Here is a 20,339-nt window from a genome sequence, read left to right as displayed (position 1 = left end):
CACAGTTACAGGATAGAAAGGAATACTAGTGGTCACAGGCCAGGAAAGGAGTAAACACCTCGCCCCTTATCATACCACCTCGTGAGAACTGAAAATTTACAGGTACCTACAAGTATCTCTGAAAACAGCTGTACAAACCCCTGAAGCTTGGGGCAGTACGTTCTCCACATTGGAAGCAGACTTTACCTTAACAAAGAGTTTAAAACTCAAGTAATTGGCCAGGATCATGAGCAAGCAGTGCAAAAAAAGTCAGACTATATTATCTTACTTTGGTGACAAAGAAGATCAAAATATACAACCAGAAGATAACAAAGCCAAAGCTCCTACATCAAAAGCCTTCAAGAAAAATATGAATCAGTCCCAGGCCTTGGAAGAGCTCAAAAGGGATTTTGAGAAGCAAGTAAGGGAAGTAGAGGAAAAACTGGGAAGAGAAATGAGAGTGATGCAAGAAAATCATGAAAAAGTCAACAGCTTGCTAAAGGAGACCCAAAAAAATACTGAAGAAAATAACACCTTAAAAATAGCCTAACCCAAATGGCAAAAGAGGTCCACAAAGCCAATGAGGAGAAAAATGCCCTAAAAAGAAAAATTGGCCAAATGGAAAAGGAAGTCCAAAAGATTACTGAAGAAAATACTTCCTTAAAAATTAGAATAGAGCAATTGGAAGCTAGTGACTTTATGAGAAATCAAGACACTGTAAAACAAATCCAAAAGAATGAAAAATTAGAAAATGTGAAATATCTCACTGGAAAAACAACTGACCTGGAAAATAGATCCAGGAGAGAGAATTTGAAAATTATTGGACTATCTGAAAGCCATGATCAAAAAAAGAGCCTAGACATCATCTTTCAAGAAATTATCAAGGAAAACTGCCCTGATTTTTAGAACCAGAGGGCAAAATAGAAATTGAACGAATCCACAGATCTCCTCCTGAAAGAGATCCCCAAAGGAAAACTCCTAGGAATATAATAGCCAAATTCCAGAGTTCCCAGGTCAAGGAGAAAATCTTACAAGCTGCCAGAAGGAAACAATTCAAGTACTGTGGAAACACAATCAGGATAACACAAGATTTAACAGCTTCTACATTAAAGGATGGCAGGGCATGGAATATAATATTCCGGAGGGCAGAGGACATAGGATTAAAACCACCTACCCAGCAAAACTGAGTATAATCCTTCAGGGGAAAAAATGGTCATTCAGTGAAATAGAGGACTTTCAAGCATTCCTGATGAAAAGACCAGAGCTGAATAGAAAATTTGACTTTCAAATACAGGACTCAAGTGGAACATGAAGAGGTAAACAGGAAAGAGAAATCATAAGAGACTTATTAAGATTGAACTGTTTACATTCCTGCATGGAAAGATGATATTTATAACTCATGAGACCTTTGTCAGTATTAGGGTAGTTGGAGGAAAAAAATTATATGTATGTAGATAGATAGATAGATAGATAGATAGATAGATAGATAGATAGATAGATAGATAGATGGCACAGGGTGAGTTGAAGATTAAGGGGTCATATCTGGAGAATAAAATTAAGGGATGAGGGAGGATTATACTCAGAGAAGAAGAAAGGGAGAGGTAGAATGGGGTAAATTATCTCACAAAAAAAAACAGAAAAGAAAAGTCTCTTACAGTGGAGGGAAGCAGGGGAAGGTGAGAGGGAATGAGTAATCTTATTCTCATAGGATTTGGCTTAAGGAGGGAATACCATACACATCCAATTGGGTATGGAAGTTTGCCTTACCCTACAGGAAAATAGGGGGAGAAGGGGACAAGAGAGCTAGGGGGTGATAGAGAGGAGGGCAGATTAGAAAAGGGTGTAATCAATAGTAAATACTTCTGAAGAGGAACAGGGTCAAAAAAAAAGAATGGAATAAATGGGAGGGCAGAATAGGATTAAGGGAAATAGAGTTAATTTTTCACAACATGTCTACTATGGATGTGTTTTGCATAACTGCACATGTACAACCTATATAGAGTTGCTTGCTTTTTCAATGAGGGTGGGTGGGGAGGGAGGAAGAAGAATATTTGAAACCTAAAGTTTTAAAAACATATGTTTTAAAAAAATGTTTTCACATGCTACTGGGAAATAAGAAATACAGGAAATGGGGTACAGAAGTCTATCCTGCCCTACAGGAAAATAGAAGGGGGAGGGGATAAGAGAAGGGGGGAGAGAAAGGAAAGAGGACAGACTAGGGGAATGGATATTCAGAATGCATGCCATCCTGGGGTGGGGGGAGGGTGAGACGGGGTGAAAATTTGGAACTCAAAAACTTGTGGAAATGAATGCTGGAAACTACAAATAAATAAACTTATATTTAAAAAAAAGAAAACTTATTGTTAAGGTTTAGCTGACATATGTGTGTTTCATTTCACTCTAATATGGAAACATCACTACCAGAATAGTCTTGATCAGGCCTGGCCTTGAGCATGTACCATGTCCCATATCAGGACAAGAGAGATCTGAATAGCTATTTCACAGATTGGCATGTCTGAAAGCCAGATGGAGCAGTGGATAGAGTGCTGAACTTGGAATCAGGAATTCCTGAGTTAAAATGCTGCCTCAGGCCCTAGCTCTGTGTGAATTTGGGCAAGTCTCCTGACCTCTCTGTGCCTCAGTTTCCCCATTTTCAAATGAGAGAGATGGTCTTGATGGTCTCTAGGTTCCCTTCTAATTCTAAATATATGATCTTTCAATGACAATTGTACCCTTTGTCTTCATATCAATAAATTATGATCAGGTAAGTTCCTTGTGACTATATGGGAGAGTATCAGAAGATCTTCATTCATTTGTCAAGATCACCATACCAAGAGCACCCCTCACTTTTCACTCCTGTCTTTTTACTATTAGGAGACACGCTGTGTTCCAGAGCTAAGGCTCAGCAATCAAGGTGTGCCCTGAGCTTGGCATGACAAGGACCCATTGCACTCACCCTCTGGATGAACTCTGCTGCAGCTAAACCCCAGAACTGGTTCAACACACCTCACACAAACACCTGCAGGAACCACGTTCTGGTCACGAAGCCCTGCTACAAATAGACTTTTTTCACTAGGCAAACTTTGATCCTCACAAAAAACCTGGGAGATAGGTGCTATTAGTATTCTTATTTTACAGTTGAGGAAACTGAGGCAAACAGAGGATAAATCACTTACCCAAGGTCTCACAGCTAGTAACGCCAGGGGCAACATTTAAAGTTGGGTCTTATTGACTGCAGGACCAGTTCTCTATCTACTTCACCAACTAGATATCACACACACACACACACACACACACACACACACACACACACACACACTAACAAACACACAAAGGATGGGAGCCTAGTGGATGAGGGCAAGAGTGAGGGAATCTATGGAACACAAACAACACAAATGAGAGTCTAAGAACACACACAAACATTTAAGAGTAAAACTGAATAGAGACCCAGACACCAAGGACAGAGACCAGGAGCAGAAACACAAAAGGGAGACTGGGAGAAGGGGGTACACAAGGCTGAAGGAGGGAAAGGTTGGGAGCTGAGGGGGAGGACATAAACATATTTACTCACTAGATAATCAGGCTGAGTGATGACGAGGTAAAGTCACCCATAGCCTTGGTATACACAGAACAGAAGTTGGAGGTTGAATGGGAGCAGGCGAGGTGAAATTGCCTGGCCAGGGAACGAGTCCACCTCTACGCAAGTTAGGCAAGAGGGAAGAGGTCTGGTTAGGGCTCAAATGTGGCAATAGGTCGCCTAAGAACATGATGTAATTCAGCAGGTGGAGCCCATGGCCCCTATATAGACTATCCTCCCAGGCTCCTGTGAACTCAGGACACCTACTGCTCTCCATTGAAATCTTTCAATTTCAGCTTCAGCTAGGGGTAAAGAAGTCTGATCATGAGGACTCTTGGCATCATCCTGCTGCTCTCCTTGACTTTGTCCTGCTTCCTGGGTAAGTTTCTCCTTGGGCACACCACTCTCACATTGGGGCCAGTAGCCCTCAGACAGCCCTTCATCCAGAGCCCAATTTGACTCTAGCTGCACTCTCATGGGAGTTTTTAAAGGTTAAAGTATAGGGAGTCAAAGCTGGTGAAACAGCTGCATTAAGAGAGCACCTGAGGCTAGAAGCTTTCTCCACAACCATGCCGTGTGGTAGGGAACAAGAATTTTCCCTGTATTACACAGGAGAAAACAGACACTAGATTGGTGAGATGGGAACACAACTAGGAGGTGGGAGACCCCACCTCTGAACCTAGGTCTCCAGATTATAAAAACGAGAATAGAGACTGCACCTCTGAGGACCTGGGTTTGGGCTATAGAGAAAGGACATTGACAGGGATATCATAGACAGGATTCCTATACTAGATAGGAGGTTAGATGAGAATTTTGACTTACATTTATGAAAAAAGTGAGGCAGAGACAGACAGACAAACACAGAGACAGAGACAGAGACAACTAGGTGGCACTCTTGGATTCAGGAAGACCTTAGTTCAAATCCTGCCTCAAGCACTCACTAATTCTGTGATATCATGCAAGTCACTTAATGTCTCTCAACCAGTTTCCTTATCTGTAAAATGGGGATAATAATAACACCTAAATCACAAGAATGTCATGAAGATATAATGAGATAAATATGTAAAGAGCTTTGAAAACCTTAAAGTACTACACAGATGCTAGCTATGATTTGCTGTTATTGTTGTTTTCATGATTTTGTTTGATCCTAAAACACTGTAAGTGTCTTCACAATTTTTTTTAAGAAGTATGCTTTAATCTGCATTCAAAGTTTGTTTCCTCATTGCCTGTTTTCATTCCTTCAGTTTCCTTTTTTGACTTATTACTATAACTATCATTTCTAATACAATATTGCTGTTGCTATTGTTTGTACTTTGTTCTCAAAAAGTCACCAGCCTCACTCTCTTCTCAAGAGCTAAAAAGGTCCAGTGGCAAGATATAGATGAGGACAATTGGAGATGGCCCCATATTCAGTGGGAGACCTTGGCCTTTTTAAGCTAAGGTCTTTCCCAGATCTCAGTTTGTCTTAGGTAATGCTCACTCAGTGATTAAAGTAGGTAAAAAATAAAGCCAAAAAATGGTCTTTTTCATCTAGCCCAAAGAAAACAAAAATCAGTGTGGAAGGGGAAAACCCTCTGGGTTTCTGGCCAAAACAGAAAAAAAAAGAAGATTGCTATTTACACTCACTCTGAGCCATCAAATTCCAAACAAGGAGAAAGCGAGATTTGAACTAAGACCTACTATTTGCCAATGTAGGAGAGCCAGAGTAATTTGGGTTCAAAGTATGGTCAAGTAGCTCCACTTGAATCCAAATGGGCTTTATCAAAGCCTGAATTTCCAATGCTGTATTTCAAAAAAATCATAAATGAAACTACAAGAGGGAAAACAGTTAATTGTCCCAGTTTTTAAAAAAGTATAAATAGATTATTTATATACATGTATACTTACCTATAATCCATATTATTCTTTCTACTATACATATATATGTATGTATGTATGTATGTATGTATGTATGTATGTATGTATGTATGTATGTATAGAGAGAGAGACATAGACAGAGAGAGTAGAATGAATCAGTATGGATGAGGAAAAAAAAGAAACCTAGCCTATAAACCCCAAGATATCATTCAAGGTTTCACTGATCAAAATTTATATTCCTTTGGGCAGAGCACCCACAGGTAAGGGCATGACTCCCTATGTGGACAGAGGGGGATAAGAGAGAGGAAGGTGAGGAGGGAGGAAGGAAGGAAGGAAGGAAGGAAGGAAGGAAGGAAGGAAGGAAGGAAGGAAGGAAGGAAGGAAGGAAGGAAGGAAGGAAGGAGGAGCATTGGCCAAATACAACTGGCCAGTTGAGTCCCAAGAGAGGCAGCTCTTATTACTCACAGATTGTTGTTTGTCCTTCTTTCTCAAAGAAGACCAATTATATTACGAAGGTGGTTTCCTGACTAGCAAGTGAATTGGATTGGAGCCAAGATGGTGGAGAGAAGGTAGGGACTTACCCCAGATCAGTTACCTCTGTCATTCATTTTGGAGTGCAGAACACAAAAAAAGTGTGAAACAGTTTTCCAGTCCAAGACAATTCAGAAGTTTGGCAAGAAAGGTCTGTCACACTGGGGTAAAAAGTGGAGCACAATGCAGTGCAGACTGCACCAGCACATACAGGGCCCCAGGAAACCAGGAGCAGGCCTTGAGAGTCACTGAATTAGCAGCAGCAGTGACTGCTTCCCTAGCTCTTACCCACAGATGATAAGGGGGGAAAACAAGTTGTCAGAAGGAGATTACATGCATCTCTTTGGTGGCACTGGGGGCACAACTCTGTTGCTTTGCCAATACTAGAGCTTATGGCTACAAAGAAGCGGGGCCCCTTTTTGCAGTTCCAGGCCAGAAAAGAGTGCTTTTGGTTGCTCACAGACCAGAGCACAGCTAGGAATTTAGTAAGCACACCTCTCCTCAGATCATACCATCTTGAAAGAACTGAAAACTTGAAGGACCCTACAAGTATCTCTGAAAACAGCTGCACAAAATACCTGAAGCTTGGGACAGTGCATCCTCCACCAAAAGACAAAAACAAAAACAAAAACAAAAACAAAATCAGACTTCCAATTGAGTAAAGAGTTAAAAAAAAAGAAAGAAATGTGAAGGAAAAAGAGCAAACAATAGAAAAAATGTTCTGACTATAGAAAGTAACTATGGCGACAAGAAAGATTTGATCCTAAAACCCCTAAAAGTGTCTTAGCAATTGTTACATTTATTTTACACAGGAAAAAGTAGAGTTAAGTGAATCACTCAGGATCTTACAGCTGGTGACTGGGTCAGGATGTAGACCCAGATTTCCTGATCCCCAAACCAATACCTTTGCATCTACACTCTGTTACTTGTGTTGTTTGAAGACAGATGTAAGAATGAGCTGAGATGTAGTGAAAAGAGCTCTCAGCTTGAGGTCTGGATACCTGACTTGGGACCTTGGCTCTGGTTATTAGCTATGAGACCATGGACAACTTAATTCATCCCTCTGAGTCTCCATTTGCTGATCTGTAACTTGGGAATAATAATCTTATTCTTATAAGATTGTTGTGAGGAAAGGGCTTTTATATATACTAAAGTACCACTTCAATTGTTAGCTTCTAGCAAGGATTCTAACAAATTGTAACATCCACAGGTTGTTACGCAACGATCATAAGGGGATATTAGAAATCATCAAATCCTACCTTCCTCATTTTTATAGATGAGAAAAATGAGGCACAAGGAGGGTATGTGATTTCCCCAGGTGCTAAGTGTCTAAGTGGTGATTTGAATCCAGATCTTCTTGACAGTTAGAATGTATGGGCACTCTTGAGGACTGTAAGTTTTAGATCAGGTAAGGTGCTATGTTAGTGGAGGGAGTGTATTTAATGAGAGCTCCTTCCACAGATGAAATCACAAGTCTAAACCCCACTCCATAGAATAAATTTGTAGGACACTGAGTCCATCCTTTCTCCAAGGCCAAAGTCTCTTCTCCAGATATCCTGTGAAGAATTATCTAATCTCTGCTTCAAAAATGCCAATGGTAAGAAGCTCATTGTTTCCGAATATTGTCCATTCTATTTTTGGGGACAGATTTTCTTATCAGAAAGCTCTTCTACTGAGCCCAAACACTTACCCTGTACCTATCTCCTACCCCATTCTACTCTCTGTGTCCCCCTACCCCGATGCCTGCAAATGGTGGTACATGGCTAATATCAAAGGAAGAACCCAAGGAGCTCCAGATTGACTATATTGTAGTAGTTGAATCAATTGAGTTACTTAACATTGGGAGCTGTATAATGGATCCCTGCCAAGAGTTAACAATCTTCAGTCTAGGGCAGCGGCCCAACCACAGGTTGGATCCCTGCAAAAATCCCAGGAAAGCCCAGTCCTAATTATAGAAATCAAACAAAGGGAGGTGAAGCCATAGAGTACATCACTACTGACTGGTGTATATTTTGGCTTTCTGCTTAGTAATGAGCTCATTTCCAAGCTCAGATATCAAACCAACGTTAGCAACAAAAGTTCCACAAAGCCATTGGTAAAACAGAAAAACTTTTATGAACAGCCTAGCAAGAGTGTCCCAAATATGGGCACACCTTACAGAAGGGAGAGGGAAAGTTTTTATTCTTAGGCCCAAATCCCAGTTCCCTTCCCTGTTTGCGCATTGGCTGAGTCCTGGAGGGTTTACAACCTGTCCAGAGTGCCTAATTTCCCCACTTGAGCCTCTGCCCCTAACTACAGTTCCCATTCCCCACATTTCCTTATCAACAGCCTACAGCTGTCAATACCACAGCAGCTACTAATCACCCTGATGAGAGACTTCCAGAAGCAACATTCCCAACCACATTTCCTACACCAATGGTGATGGTTAAATGCCAAAATTCAGAATTGTGTACTAATCACATACTAGATGTGAACTGGTCACTGTGTCTGTGTTATGGCTTTCATCAGTCACAATATCAAAGTATCTAAATTATGATTCAGCATCTAAGTCATGATTTTTGACAGGTCACCATGTCCCAGATTCCACCTTTCACAAAGTTTAAGTGAATGGCTTTTCACTTATTGTGTATTATGGCTTCTCCCCAACAGGAAGCCCACATCCTGCTCTGCACTTTAACAGTCAGCACTCTCATTTAAACCCTTAGCCCCTTTCAACCTTGACCACTTCAATATTTGATCCTCCTCTTGGGCTCCAGTCTCTCATCTCTCCAGCCCTTCCCCCACCCAGCTGCTGAACTGATTTCCCTAAAGCACAGGTCTAACCATGTTACTTCCCATTTCAAGCAGTTTTCAAAGCTCCAGTGGTTTTCTGTTATCTCTAGGATCAAATATAAGATTCCTTTGCCTGACCTCTATAGCTCTTCACAGGTTGGCCCCTCTTTGCTTCTTCAATCTCCACATCACTCCCCTCCACATACTCTACAATCCAGCCATATCGGACTGTTGGACTCTTCTCACACCACATATTGCATCTCCTGTTTCATCCCTTTGCACTGGCTGTTCACTATGCCTATAATGCTCTCCCTCACTACTCTCTCTTGGAATCCCTGGTTTCCTTCAAGACTCAGTCACCTTTTGCTGAAGTCTGTCCTGATTTCCTCAGCAATTAGTGCCTTCCCATGCAATGTTACATTGTCTCTGATTTATGTGGCCTTTCTATACCTCTATATGTATACATTGTGTCCCCTGTTTGAACATAAATTCTTTGGGAACACAGAGTTTGTCTTTGTATCTGCAGTATTTAAAATGGTTCCTAACATGAGATAGGCACTTTAGAAATATTTATTAATTGATTGAACACCCTGTGAGACAGTTATTTTCCCCATTTTACAAAAGAGGAAACACAGCCTTAGGAGAAAGAAAAGTGACCTGCTTGAGACCACACACCTAGTCAGTTTCAGAGCCAAACTTCAACCCTAAGTCTCTAATTCTAGTTCCAGTCTGTTTTCAGCTACATCAACCTGTTTTCCAAGTTATCCATACTAGAGAAAAGTATATCAGAAAAAAAACTTGTTAAATAAGCATATTTTGTATTAATTCGGCACTTTGTACATCCTCCAGCACTTTTGGAGCTACTATGTAATTAGTGCTCCACCCCCAGCCCCTTTGAAATAAATAGAACAAAGGTTGCCATGCCATTTTGTAAATGGGCAAGCTCAAGTCCAGAACAGTGCAGTGACTGCTCCCAGATCATACAGCTGAGGACAGAGCCATGACTGAAGCCTGGGTCTTCTTTCACCAAATGCTCTACTTTTAAAGCATTTGAATCCTACTTCTGGTGGACAGGGAATGACAAGGGCTTTGGATTACTCCTGGTCTGTCCAGGAATTAGGGTTATTTTACTGCCAGATGAGCTACCTTTTGTGGGACTCCTTTTCAAACCTCTGAGAAACACAATAAGACAGATGGAAAGGTGATTCTCTTACGAAGGAAAACAACTGTCAGCAGAGCTCAGGTGATAATTAAGATTTCCAGAGACCTTAGATTTCTTTCATATGGATTCTCCCTCCTCCAGAGCAAATTTGCTGTCCCATCTTTGCCCCACAAAGCAATGAACCAACACTTTACTAGACTTTTTGTGAGTTACCATGGCCAAAATATGCATTGTCTAAGAACCATCCTTCTGGTGATAAACATTTCCACAATTAGGTAGGCTGATTATACAAATACTCCTTCTGTGATTACAGCATTACTAGCTTGAAAGGACCTCCCAAAGTTTGTGCTCTCCTAAAACAGCCCTCAAGCACTTCAAATGTTATTTCATGCCTTGATGAGTCAATAGAAGAAGGTTTTAGTGAAGACAGTCAAGAACAAGAAGTCAGATTTAGATAAGAGGACTGGGGTTCAAATCTCCCATTTACTACCTGTGTAATCTTGGGTCTCAGTTTACTCATCTGCAAAATCAGTGGGTTAGACTCTCTGAGGACCTTTCCAGCTTTATGCCTTTGATTCTATGAAGGAATGTTTTTATTTTCAAAGTGTTTCATTTACAACACCCCTGCAAGGCAGGTAGCATAAGTGTCATTATTACTACTTCATTAATGAGGAAACTGAGTTTGGAGAGAAAGTTGGGTGAGGGGAGATGCAACTAATGGGTTATGTTGCCTGCACTTTCAGATGAGGTCATTGTATCAATAAAACTGAAAGTGACACACAAAAAGGGTCAGTGAAAGGTGATGTCACTTCATATTTTTGTCTAGGGTAGACTTGCTCCAGTCACTTCATAAGAGTGTAACCAGTAGCTTAACTATCAATATTTATGAGTAGGCAAAGAAAGCAAGCTATTCAATTACATAGATAAAATTAATGGTTTTAAAAAAAGAAAGTCTAGGATGGCTCTCAGGTTGTAAATCTAGCTGCCTCAAAGTGTGGTGGTGCCCTTGATAGAAATAGGGACAGTAGGAAGGAGGGTACATTTGCGGAATAACATGATGAATTTTCATTTTGGATGTGTTAGGATTGAGGATGCCTATGGGATTTCCAGGATTGGGTGTCCAATGGACAGTCCATAATGTAGTATTAGAGCTCAGAAAAGACATGAGGGCTGGCTATGTAGTTTTCTGAGTCATCTGCAAAGAGATGACATTGAACCTATGGGAGGTGATCAAGTCACTAAGAGAGAGAATGGTGAGAGAGAAGAGAGCTCAAGGCGAAGCCCTGGAGGGTGCTCATACAAAGGGTTCAGGATATGTATAATGAGACAACAAAGCAGATTGTGATGGAGCTGTCAAACAAGAAGCAGGAAAACCAGGAGAGAGTAATGCCATGGAAACCCAGAGAGGACAGAACACTTGGGATGTTGGAATGGTGAACATGCTGAAAATTTCAGAAAGAGATCAGGGATCAAAGATAAGAGCTGAGGAAAGGACATTGAACTTAGAAGTCAGGAGACTATTAATAACCTTTCAGAGAGTAGGTGATTCTCCAAAGACACCAAGCATGTTCTCATTTTTATGACTGCTCAATCTCCTTTGCTTGAAATGCTCTGCCTTCCTTTGTCTACCTGTCAAAATACCAGTTCCAAAACCACATTCCTCCAAGAAGTCTTGGCCTTTCCCACAGTACTTGTAATATTTTGTATTGCCTTATATTTATTTGTATTTCTACCTTTTCTTGAGGGAACATCTCTTGTCTTATTTATCTTTGTATACCACTCCAGCTTTCCCAACATTACAGAATCTCAATAAACTTGATTAACTTTAAAAAAGAATAATATAGACTATAGGACATAGAACACAGACTGTTAGAGCTGAAAGTGAGCTTTAATCCTGAAACATGAAGTGACAGAATTGTAAGGGAACTCTTAGATTATCTAGTTTAACTGAAAGGAAAGTGAAACGAAGTGACAGAAAGAGAGTGGTCCAAGGTCATACAGTGATAGGCTAGCACAGCAAGGACTAAGCCCCAGGTGTCCTGATTCCCAGAGCCAAAGATTTGTAAGTGAAATAATGAATAGAAAAATACCTGTATCTTTGTTCAGTTGACTGGACTTTTGTCTAATTCTGCCACATATCAAGAGACTGGGGTTTGTGGGAAGAACAGTATGATGGCAGCCAACATGCTGTAGAGACACAATGGGGTAGGTGGAGAGGCTGTGGTTGTAATCTGGACTCCTCTGGCTCCCTTGTTCTCCTTTCCCCACCCCCAAAGTATTTGTCTTACAGACAAGGTAAACCTAACCCTTTTAAAATTTGTTTCCTAGATACTGCACGAGCTGAAATCCTAGAAGTAAGAAGAGCTTCTGCTTTAGCACTTTAACACATCTCCTGTGCCATGGTGAAAGGACCACTGATTCTCACAATCCATTCAGCATTCAGCGCCTAATGGCATTCAGCACCAGAATGACACCAGTCTTTTACCTAAGATCAAAAGTTACTTCCTCTTTCTGGACCTCAGCTTCCTTCACAATTAAATGAAGAGATGGGACAAGATGATCTGTGACATTCTATGTGTTCTGTGTTCTGAGATCCCTTCCAGTTCTCACATTTTATGTTCTATGCTCTGACATTCCACGTCCTATGTTCTGGGCTCACTTCCCCCTCTATCTATATGTTCTATGTTCTGACTTTCTGAGGATCCTTATAGCCCCAGCAATTCTGTATGCCCCCTCTAGCTCTGACATTTTGTGTTCTGTGTTTGACATTCCTTGTTCTATATTCTCCCTTCTTGCTCTGATCCACTGTGCTGTATGCTGTGACATACTGTGTTCTATGTCCTAAGCAGACTTATAACTCTAATATTCTGTGTTCTTTGTTCTGAAGTCCCTCACAGCTCTGAGTGTTCTACATTACTTGTTCTAAGATCTCTCCTAGCTCTCCTGCTGTAAGACTCAGTGGCATTCTCTGTAACGAAGCAAACTTCAGGGATTGTATTCTTTTTCTTATCAATGATTATTTCAGTGTCTTTTATGATTATGAAAATTGGCTTATTGATAAAAAAAATTAAACAAAGAAAAATAGACAGGAAAGATTATCTGAAAGGTATAGGGGCCCTCAGATTATAAAACCCAGAGCATTTCCTGGAGGTATTTCTGTGTATCAGCTATAAGTATTGAGCACTAGTGTTCTCTCCACTGACCTGTTCTTTGGGCCTCAATTTCCTTTTCTCTAAAAATGGAGGAAATAACCCTTGCTTTTACTCCCTTGTAAGACTTTTGTGAAGTTCAGATGAGAGAATATGTGCCAAATCACATTGAAAAGTGTACAACATTACAGAAATGGATACTTTGAGTGGAAACTACACCATGATTACTGCCCCCATAGCATATCATACCCTTACCTATGGGTGATCATGGGGTAGCTTCCATTTAACCTTGAGGCAACCCCAATAAACTAAGATTATAATTAACAATTACAGAGCAGTTACAAATCTGCAAGGATAAAAGGCATATCCTCACCAAGAATTCCATGTACCAATGACATCACGTCACTCCCACCCACAACCTCTTAAAAAGGGTCAGGCACTGTGCTAGGTCATGGGGATAGAAAGATGAAAACAAAGACAATCCCTGCCCTCAGAGAGTTTATATTCTACCTTACACAGATAGGTAACTCCAGAAACCAAAGTAAATACAAAGTAACTTCAGGAAGAAGAGGGGCACTAATAAGGTGAGGTCAAAGAAGGTCTCATGTGGAAGATCCTATCTGAGCTGAGACATGAAGGGAGGTAGAGATGCCAAATGGGGTGAGAAAGCAGGACATTTCAGGCCTAGGGAGCAGCCTCTGCACAGATACAGAGACTCTAGGGGATAGAATGTAGAGCCTGGGGAACACCAGCCAGACCAGTTTGGAGGTGTTGCTCCACAGGAAACATCCCATAGGCAAGGAGCTTTACTGACCTAACCATGGTGGTCATCTATGGCCAGAGAAGCTCCGCAACAGATTCTTCATGGCAGCTTTGTGTGAGTGGGCAGTCTTTCTTAAAGGAATCTATAAGCACAGTAGAGGTATTCAAGCCAAGGCTAGATGAATTTTTGTCAGGTACACTGGAGAGGAGAATCCCTGTTAAGTACTAGTCCCAGCTAAAATCCCACCTTCTACAGGAAGCCTCTCCCAGTCCCCCTTAATTCTAGTGCCTTCTCCCTGTTGATGATTTCCAATTTATCCTATGTGTAGTATATACAATTTGTTGTTGTTGAGTCATTTTCAGTCATGTTGTTGAGTTATTTTCAGTAATGTCCAACTCATTGTGATGCCTTTTTGGGGTTTTCTTGGCAAAGATATTGGGGTGATTTACTATTTCCTCCTCCAGCTCATTTTATAGATGAAGAAACTGAGCCAAAGTTAAGTGACTTGCCCAGGGTTACACAGCTAGTAAGTATCAGAGGTTGGATTTGGACTGAAGTCTCCCTGACTCTAGACCTGTTACTCCATCCAGTGTTCCACCTAACTGTATATGATTGTTTGTGTGTCAACTCACCCATTAGACTGTTGATGGCAGTCTTATCAACAGGCAGTCTTGTCTGTCTACCACTTGATGACAGGTATTGTCTTTTACTTTGCTTTGTGTCTTCTGTGCTGAGTATAGTGCCTGGAACATGATAGGTGATTAATAAATGTTTGGCTGAATGGTTGATATAGACCCCTCCCAGCTCTGAAGCTCTGAGTATTTGGGTGTCTGTGATATAGCAGCAGAATCAATCTGTTTTATTACTCTTCTAGCCTGTTTGCAATGACTTCCCAGGATGCCCCAAAACATATCATCCTGTCTGTGGCACTGATGGAAAGACATACGGCAATCAATGCATGCTCTGTAAAGAAAATAAGTAAGTACCACCATGATTTTAATTGGAGATAACATTTAAAAGCTCAGTGTTCTCACTTCCTAGAACTGGGACCTTAAGATGACCTTAGAGGTCATCTAGTCATCTAGTAGAGTTTTTAACTGGGGTCTCTAGGGTGGCCCTCTGCTAACAGATCACTGGAAAAACCATGGAGTCCGTGAAACTTAGATGGGAAAAAATAACATCATTATTTTCGCTAATCTTAAACTGAAATTTCTCATTTCTTTCAATTACGAAAGTAGGCGTCAAACCAAAAAGGGGGTTCATCAGCTTTACCATACTGCCAAACAGCTCTCTCGCTCTCTCTCTCTCTCTCTCTCTCTCTCTCTCTCTCTCTCTCTCACACACACACACACACACACACACACACACACACACACACACGCACACATTGTAAAAAACAACACAAAACAAAACCCTTGTCTAGTCTAAAACGTTCATTTGACAGAGACCGTGAGAGAGTGGGTGCTGACTTGCCCAAGGCCTCCCAGGTAATAAATTACATGAATGGGATTCAACCCTAGCTCTGCTAGCACCTAATCCAGTGCTCTTTCCACAATATAGTGATGCCTCTAATTACTTAATCTGTCTAGATGTGAACAAGTTCCATGTAATTAGCAGGGCCAAATGGACAGTGAGAGAAGAGTGCAGATAATGTAAATTGGGTTCACCACTATAATTACATCAAGGAAGAGTATAGTGGACAGTGAGGAGGCTCACATAAAGAGTTCCCTTGAGTCCATTTTATGACATGGAGGGGCAAGGGGAACATTCCTATTCTTGGAGCCGGGAAACTTAGGACCTATTCCTAACTCAGCCAATAACTTGCTTTATGAACTTTTTCTTCTTTTTGTTCTTTTCTTTTTTCTTTTTTAAGGCAATTGGGGTTAAGTGACTTGGCCAGGGTCACACAACTAGTAAGTGTGAAGTGTTTGGTCTGAGGTGGGATTTGAATTCAGGTCCTCCTGACTTCAGGGCCTGTGCTTTATCCACTGTGTCACCTAGCTGCCCCTCTTGCTTCATGATCTTGGGCAGGCCACTTTCCCTCTGTAAACCTAGGTTTCTTTCCTCTTTTGCCAAATGGACAATTTGGACCAGATGGTCTTTAAGTGCCCTTCCCTGAACTCCTGTCTAGAGCTAGAGGTTTGTGTTCTATAATCTTCTTATTAGTAGCTCAATGCCTGTTACCCAGAGGGGATGCTTATGCCCAGCTTAAAGGTCTAAAAGTTAGGGCATGGCTTCCAAGTCACAGCCCATGGATCTAAACTCTGATTCCCTCTACCACCATATTCTCTGGCCAACATTTGGTGTCTTCCTTTTCTTCAAGGGCTCTCAACATGCTAGCTGGAGATATTAGACACATACACTTGAAATAATTAAATAATCAGGAGGGCTAAACAACATGGTGTATACTCACAGATTCATTATTAGTTAATATCCTTCATGCACTCTTAATCTCAGCCAAACTGACTTACTTGCTATTCCCTACACGTGAAATGCCATCTCTTCCTTTGTGCCTTTGAATGGGATGTATCCTATTCCTGCAATGCCATCCCTCCACAGCTCTGCCTCTTGGACTCCCTGGCTCCAACAAGGCTGTCTTTCAATTAGCACCTACTAAATGAAGTAGAATCCTCCCAGCTGTTGAGTCATTCTCCCCATTCCTCCAGCCAATTTCTTTGTGCTTACTGAGTATACATTTTGTATTTCACTCAAATAAATTAAGCTCCTTGAGGGCAAGGACTGTTTTATTTCTGGCGTGTTTTTTTTATTCCTAGTTCCTAGCACACAGTAGGGGCTTAATAAATGCTTGCTGAATTGAATTCAATATAACCTGACAGACTCCTCAAAATATAGAACACCAGATCTGGAGTGGACCTTATAAAGTGTGCAGAACAGCTATTATATTTTAAAGAAAAGGAAACGGAATTCGAGGGAAGATAATTTACTTGCACAAGGTCACACAGATCATTAGCAAAAGAGCCATAATGCAAATCTGATCCACAAATTGTAGTTCATTAGTCTTTCCTAAGGGCTACCCAATCTGGCCTCAGACACTCCCTAGCTGTGTATCTGTGGGCAAGTCACTTAACTCTGTATACCTCAGTGTTATCATCTGTAAAATGAGCTGGAGAAGGAAACGGCAAACCACTCCAGTTACTGTTGTTTATACTTTGTTCTCAAAGAGGATCTGTATCTTTGCCAAGAAAATACAAAATGGGGTCATGAAGAGTAGGACATGACTGAAAGGACTGAAGGACATTAACAACAACAAAGGAGTTCATGGAGGAAGACTTCAGTGAGTTGTGGAGGAGGAAGGGAGGTGGAGAAGGGGACACTTAAAGGGGGAATATAATTTGGACCAGCTTAAGGAAAGTGGAGGACCTTCCATGGCAAGGGAATAACTTGTTGAAAGGGCCAAGGGAGGGTTGTGCCTGCTGAGACTATGGAATCTGAAGGCTAAGGTTGAGATTGAGGATTAAGACCTAAATTTCTTCCTTGCATAGGACACATTTCCAAATTATCCTGCAGTTTTACCCTAGCTTTGTCCTCCATCAGAGACCTCCTCCTTAACTTGGGGACTGGGATAATAGGGAACTACCCAAGCCTGATGCGCCAGGTGGGTCCCACACTTGCGTCTCTCAGGTATTATGAAGAACCCCCATTTCCTGGGCCTGGTTTGGTATCTTGAGACATTCCAAGTGACTGATCATTTCAATGCATTTACAAATCTTACTAAGGTGAAGTTGGAATCATTTGGCAATTTTCCCATGGTCTGGCTAAGTTGTCAACATGAACTTACAACTTTATCAGCATTAGGGGGAACAAACAAAAATAAGGTGTCCTTGATTTTTAGAAATCCACCCAGGTTCCAAAGCAAAATCATCAACTCAGAGAACACAGAAAGTCAGAGCTGGAAATGACCTTAGAACACAAAGCTTAAAATGTACCTCTATCTTAAACATATGTTTTCCTATTGAATAGAACCTTTAGGGAAGTTCTGTGTAAAGGTCTGAATCAAGGATTCTTGATTTCTTTTGTGTCATGAATGTCTTTGGCAGTGTGGTGGAACCCTTCTGAGAATCATGTTTTTAAAGGCATAAAACAAAAGACATAGGATTACAAAGGAAATGGAAATAGTCAACGAAATACTAAAGAGAAAATTTCCCAGACCCTAAGTTAAGAACTCTTAGTTAGACTTTTCCTGACTAGACTGACTGTCCAAATTCAGGGTGATGAAAATGTTATGATGTTATGCATCAAAAGTTAAGTAATCTATAGTCTCCAAGAAAATTTGGTTTTATATTCTCTAAGCAAATTTTAAATGTAATATTTTTCCTTTTTTCAAAAAAAAATGATACATAGGGCACAAGCAATAATTAAAGTGATTAAACTGAAGGAGACCAGGGTCCTAGCACAGCAGTGGATTTAATTCATGTGGGAACTATGAGTCCTGTGGAAAGAGAGGACAGGAAGAACAGCAGGACTCTGAGCCACTTAAAAGTATTTATATAACACCTACAATGTGTCAGGTTATGCACCAAGCACTTTACAATTATAACCTCATTTGAGCTTCACAACAACCTTAGGAGGCAGGTGCTATTATTATTCATTTTGAAGATGAGGAAACTGAGGTAAACAGAGATTAAGTGACTTGCATAGGGTCACATAGCTAGTCAGTGTCTGAGATTGGATTTGAACTCAGGTTTTCCAGACTTCAGGCTCCCCACCTCTATCTACTCTGCTTCCTAGCTGCACTTGATCTTATCCAGAGGGAAAAAAATCCACCAATTAGATGAAGTTTGAGAGCTCTGGACTTAATACAGAGAACAGAAAACGAAATGGGGTGGGTAGAAAAACATAGGGAAGGGGATATTAATCACTGTCTTTCACTATGGGAAAGAGAAGAAAGGAAAAATGTGCTTTGTTCTTCTTAGCCCAAAAGGCAGAAAAAAGAAGCAATGAGCAGAAATTTCCAAGAGTCTGATTCAAAAGAAGAAGCTTCTGAGAAAAAAAAAATATGGCCATTGATGAAATAGCTAATCTTCTGATGTTCTTTGTTCTAAGATTCCTTCCAACTTTTATATTCCTTCCTGCTCTAATGTTCTATCTCATCCTTGTTCTGATAATGACTTTCTAGGCAGAATTTGCTTTCCCTGCTTCAAGGACTAGAATTTTGTAATACTGCAGTCTCACACTACTCTCTTTTCATTTCTTCTACAGGTTAAGAGAGGTTCCTGTCAAAATTCAAAAAATAGGGGAGTGCTGAAGAACCAAAATATCCTGAGTCCAGTAGGACAGCATCATGGCTGGCAAGCCTGATTCTTTAATAAACATAAGATTGATTCCTGCTGTTTATGTGATTTCTCATGAAAAATATATGTTGGAGAAAGAATGTATGGCATTTTGTATAGAAGACTGGACTCTGAGTCGGTTCAAATCCTGCCCATGATTCCCTATGGTATTGTGGGTTCAAGCACCCTGTTGCCTGTGTGGGTTCAAGCCCTGCTCCTGATCCCTACTTTCTATATGACACATCACCTTTCAGTCCCTCAGACAATGCTCCAAGATTATAAAAAACAGAGAGTGTGTTTGCTTGGCATTGGTAAAAAGAGCTACTCACCAGAGGTTCCATACAATGACAAAATCAGACATCTTATTTAAAGAAGGGGAAAAAATGGACAAGATCTGGAGGAGGAATTAGGAATAGGGACTAGGATCACTATAATGGCTTACATTTTTACAGGGCTGGTAATAGAGATATTTATCGTACTTTATGTCATTCAGTGCTCACCAATTACCTCTATGTAGCACAAATATTCCCATCATCATTTTATATGTAAGAATTCTGAAGTTCAGAAAGGAGAAGTGATTTGCCTGCAGGATGGGGAGATCACAGAATCTTGCAAATTAGAATCTGAAGGAATCTTATAGACCATTTATTTAAATCCCATCATTTTATGTTAAGTGTTCATTTTATAAATGGAATATCAGAGAGGTTCAGCTATTCGCCCAAGATCACAAGGCTAGTTCACAGAGATGAGATTCAAACTCTGATTGTCTGAATCCAAATCCATTGATGTATTCATTATACTATCCTGTCATTAAGGACACTATGATTAAAGGAAATGGGTGATTTTTTTCCTCCCCAACTTCCATGAAAGTTGCATTGCATAGTAAAAAGAAATAATCATTAGAGGAAATCCAGGAAAAGAAGGGAGAAAACATGATGGAGAGCCTTCTAGTGGGGATCAGTAAAGGGGGGAAAAAAACAGACAAGATACTGTCATGGAGGAATAAAAGAGGAAGCAGTGCCAGAAGATGATAGACAAAAAATTGAGGAAACAAAATCCAAATATGACTTTGACATACACTACCATGCCAAATGAGGACTCCCTTGAATTCTCTGAGAGCTCCCAGGAAGTCCTTCTCAAGCCCACATCAGAACAGCTGACACATTCTTGACTTGCTTTACTGATCATTTTGTTCTCCCACAGCCTCATTTCGACGGTCAAGGCACAAAGAAATACAGCTCATGCTAATGGGAACTTG

The 20,339-nt window shown here is 40.7% G+C and overlaps 1 protein-coding gene across 1 annotated transcript; it reads left to right on the top strand.

Annotated features, from left to right (window-relative positions):
• The first annotated feature begins 3,782 nt into the window (after positions 1 to 3,782).
• Positions 3,783 to 19,136, top strand: LOC110216751 (serine protease inhibitor Kazal-type 1-like). Its single transcript, XM_020998707.2, has 4 exons — positions 3,783 to 3,935; positions 12,207 to 12,232; positions 14,665 to 14,768; positions 19,011 to 19,136. Exons 1-4 carry the CDS (start codon positions 3,881 to 3,883, stop codon positions 19,054 to 19,056), a joined length of 231 nt encoding a protein of 76 aa, XP_020854366.1. The 5' UTR covers positions 3,783 to 3,880; the 3' UTR covers positions 19,057 to 19,136.
• Positions 19,137 to 20,339: the final 1,203 nt, after the last annotated feature.

Source organism: Phascolarctos cinereus, unplaced genomic scaffold (genome assembly GCF_003287225.1).
Source record: "Phascolarctos cinereus isolate Bilbo 61053 unplaced genomic scaffold, phaCin_HiC Scaffold_2;HRSCAF=192, whole genome shotgun sequence".
In the NCBI taxonomy this organism is placed as follows: Eukaryota; Metazoa; Chordata; class Mammalia; order Diprotodontia; family Phascolarctidae; genus Phascolarctos; species Phascolarctos cinereus.
The sequence above is the reverse complement of the archived record's forward strand: the minus strand, read 5'-3'. Positions and strand labels throughout refer to the sequence as shown.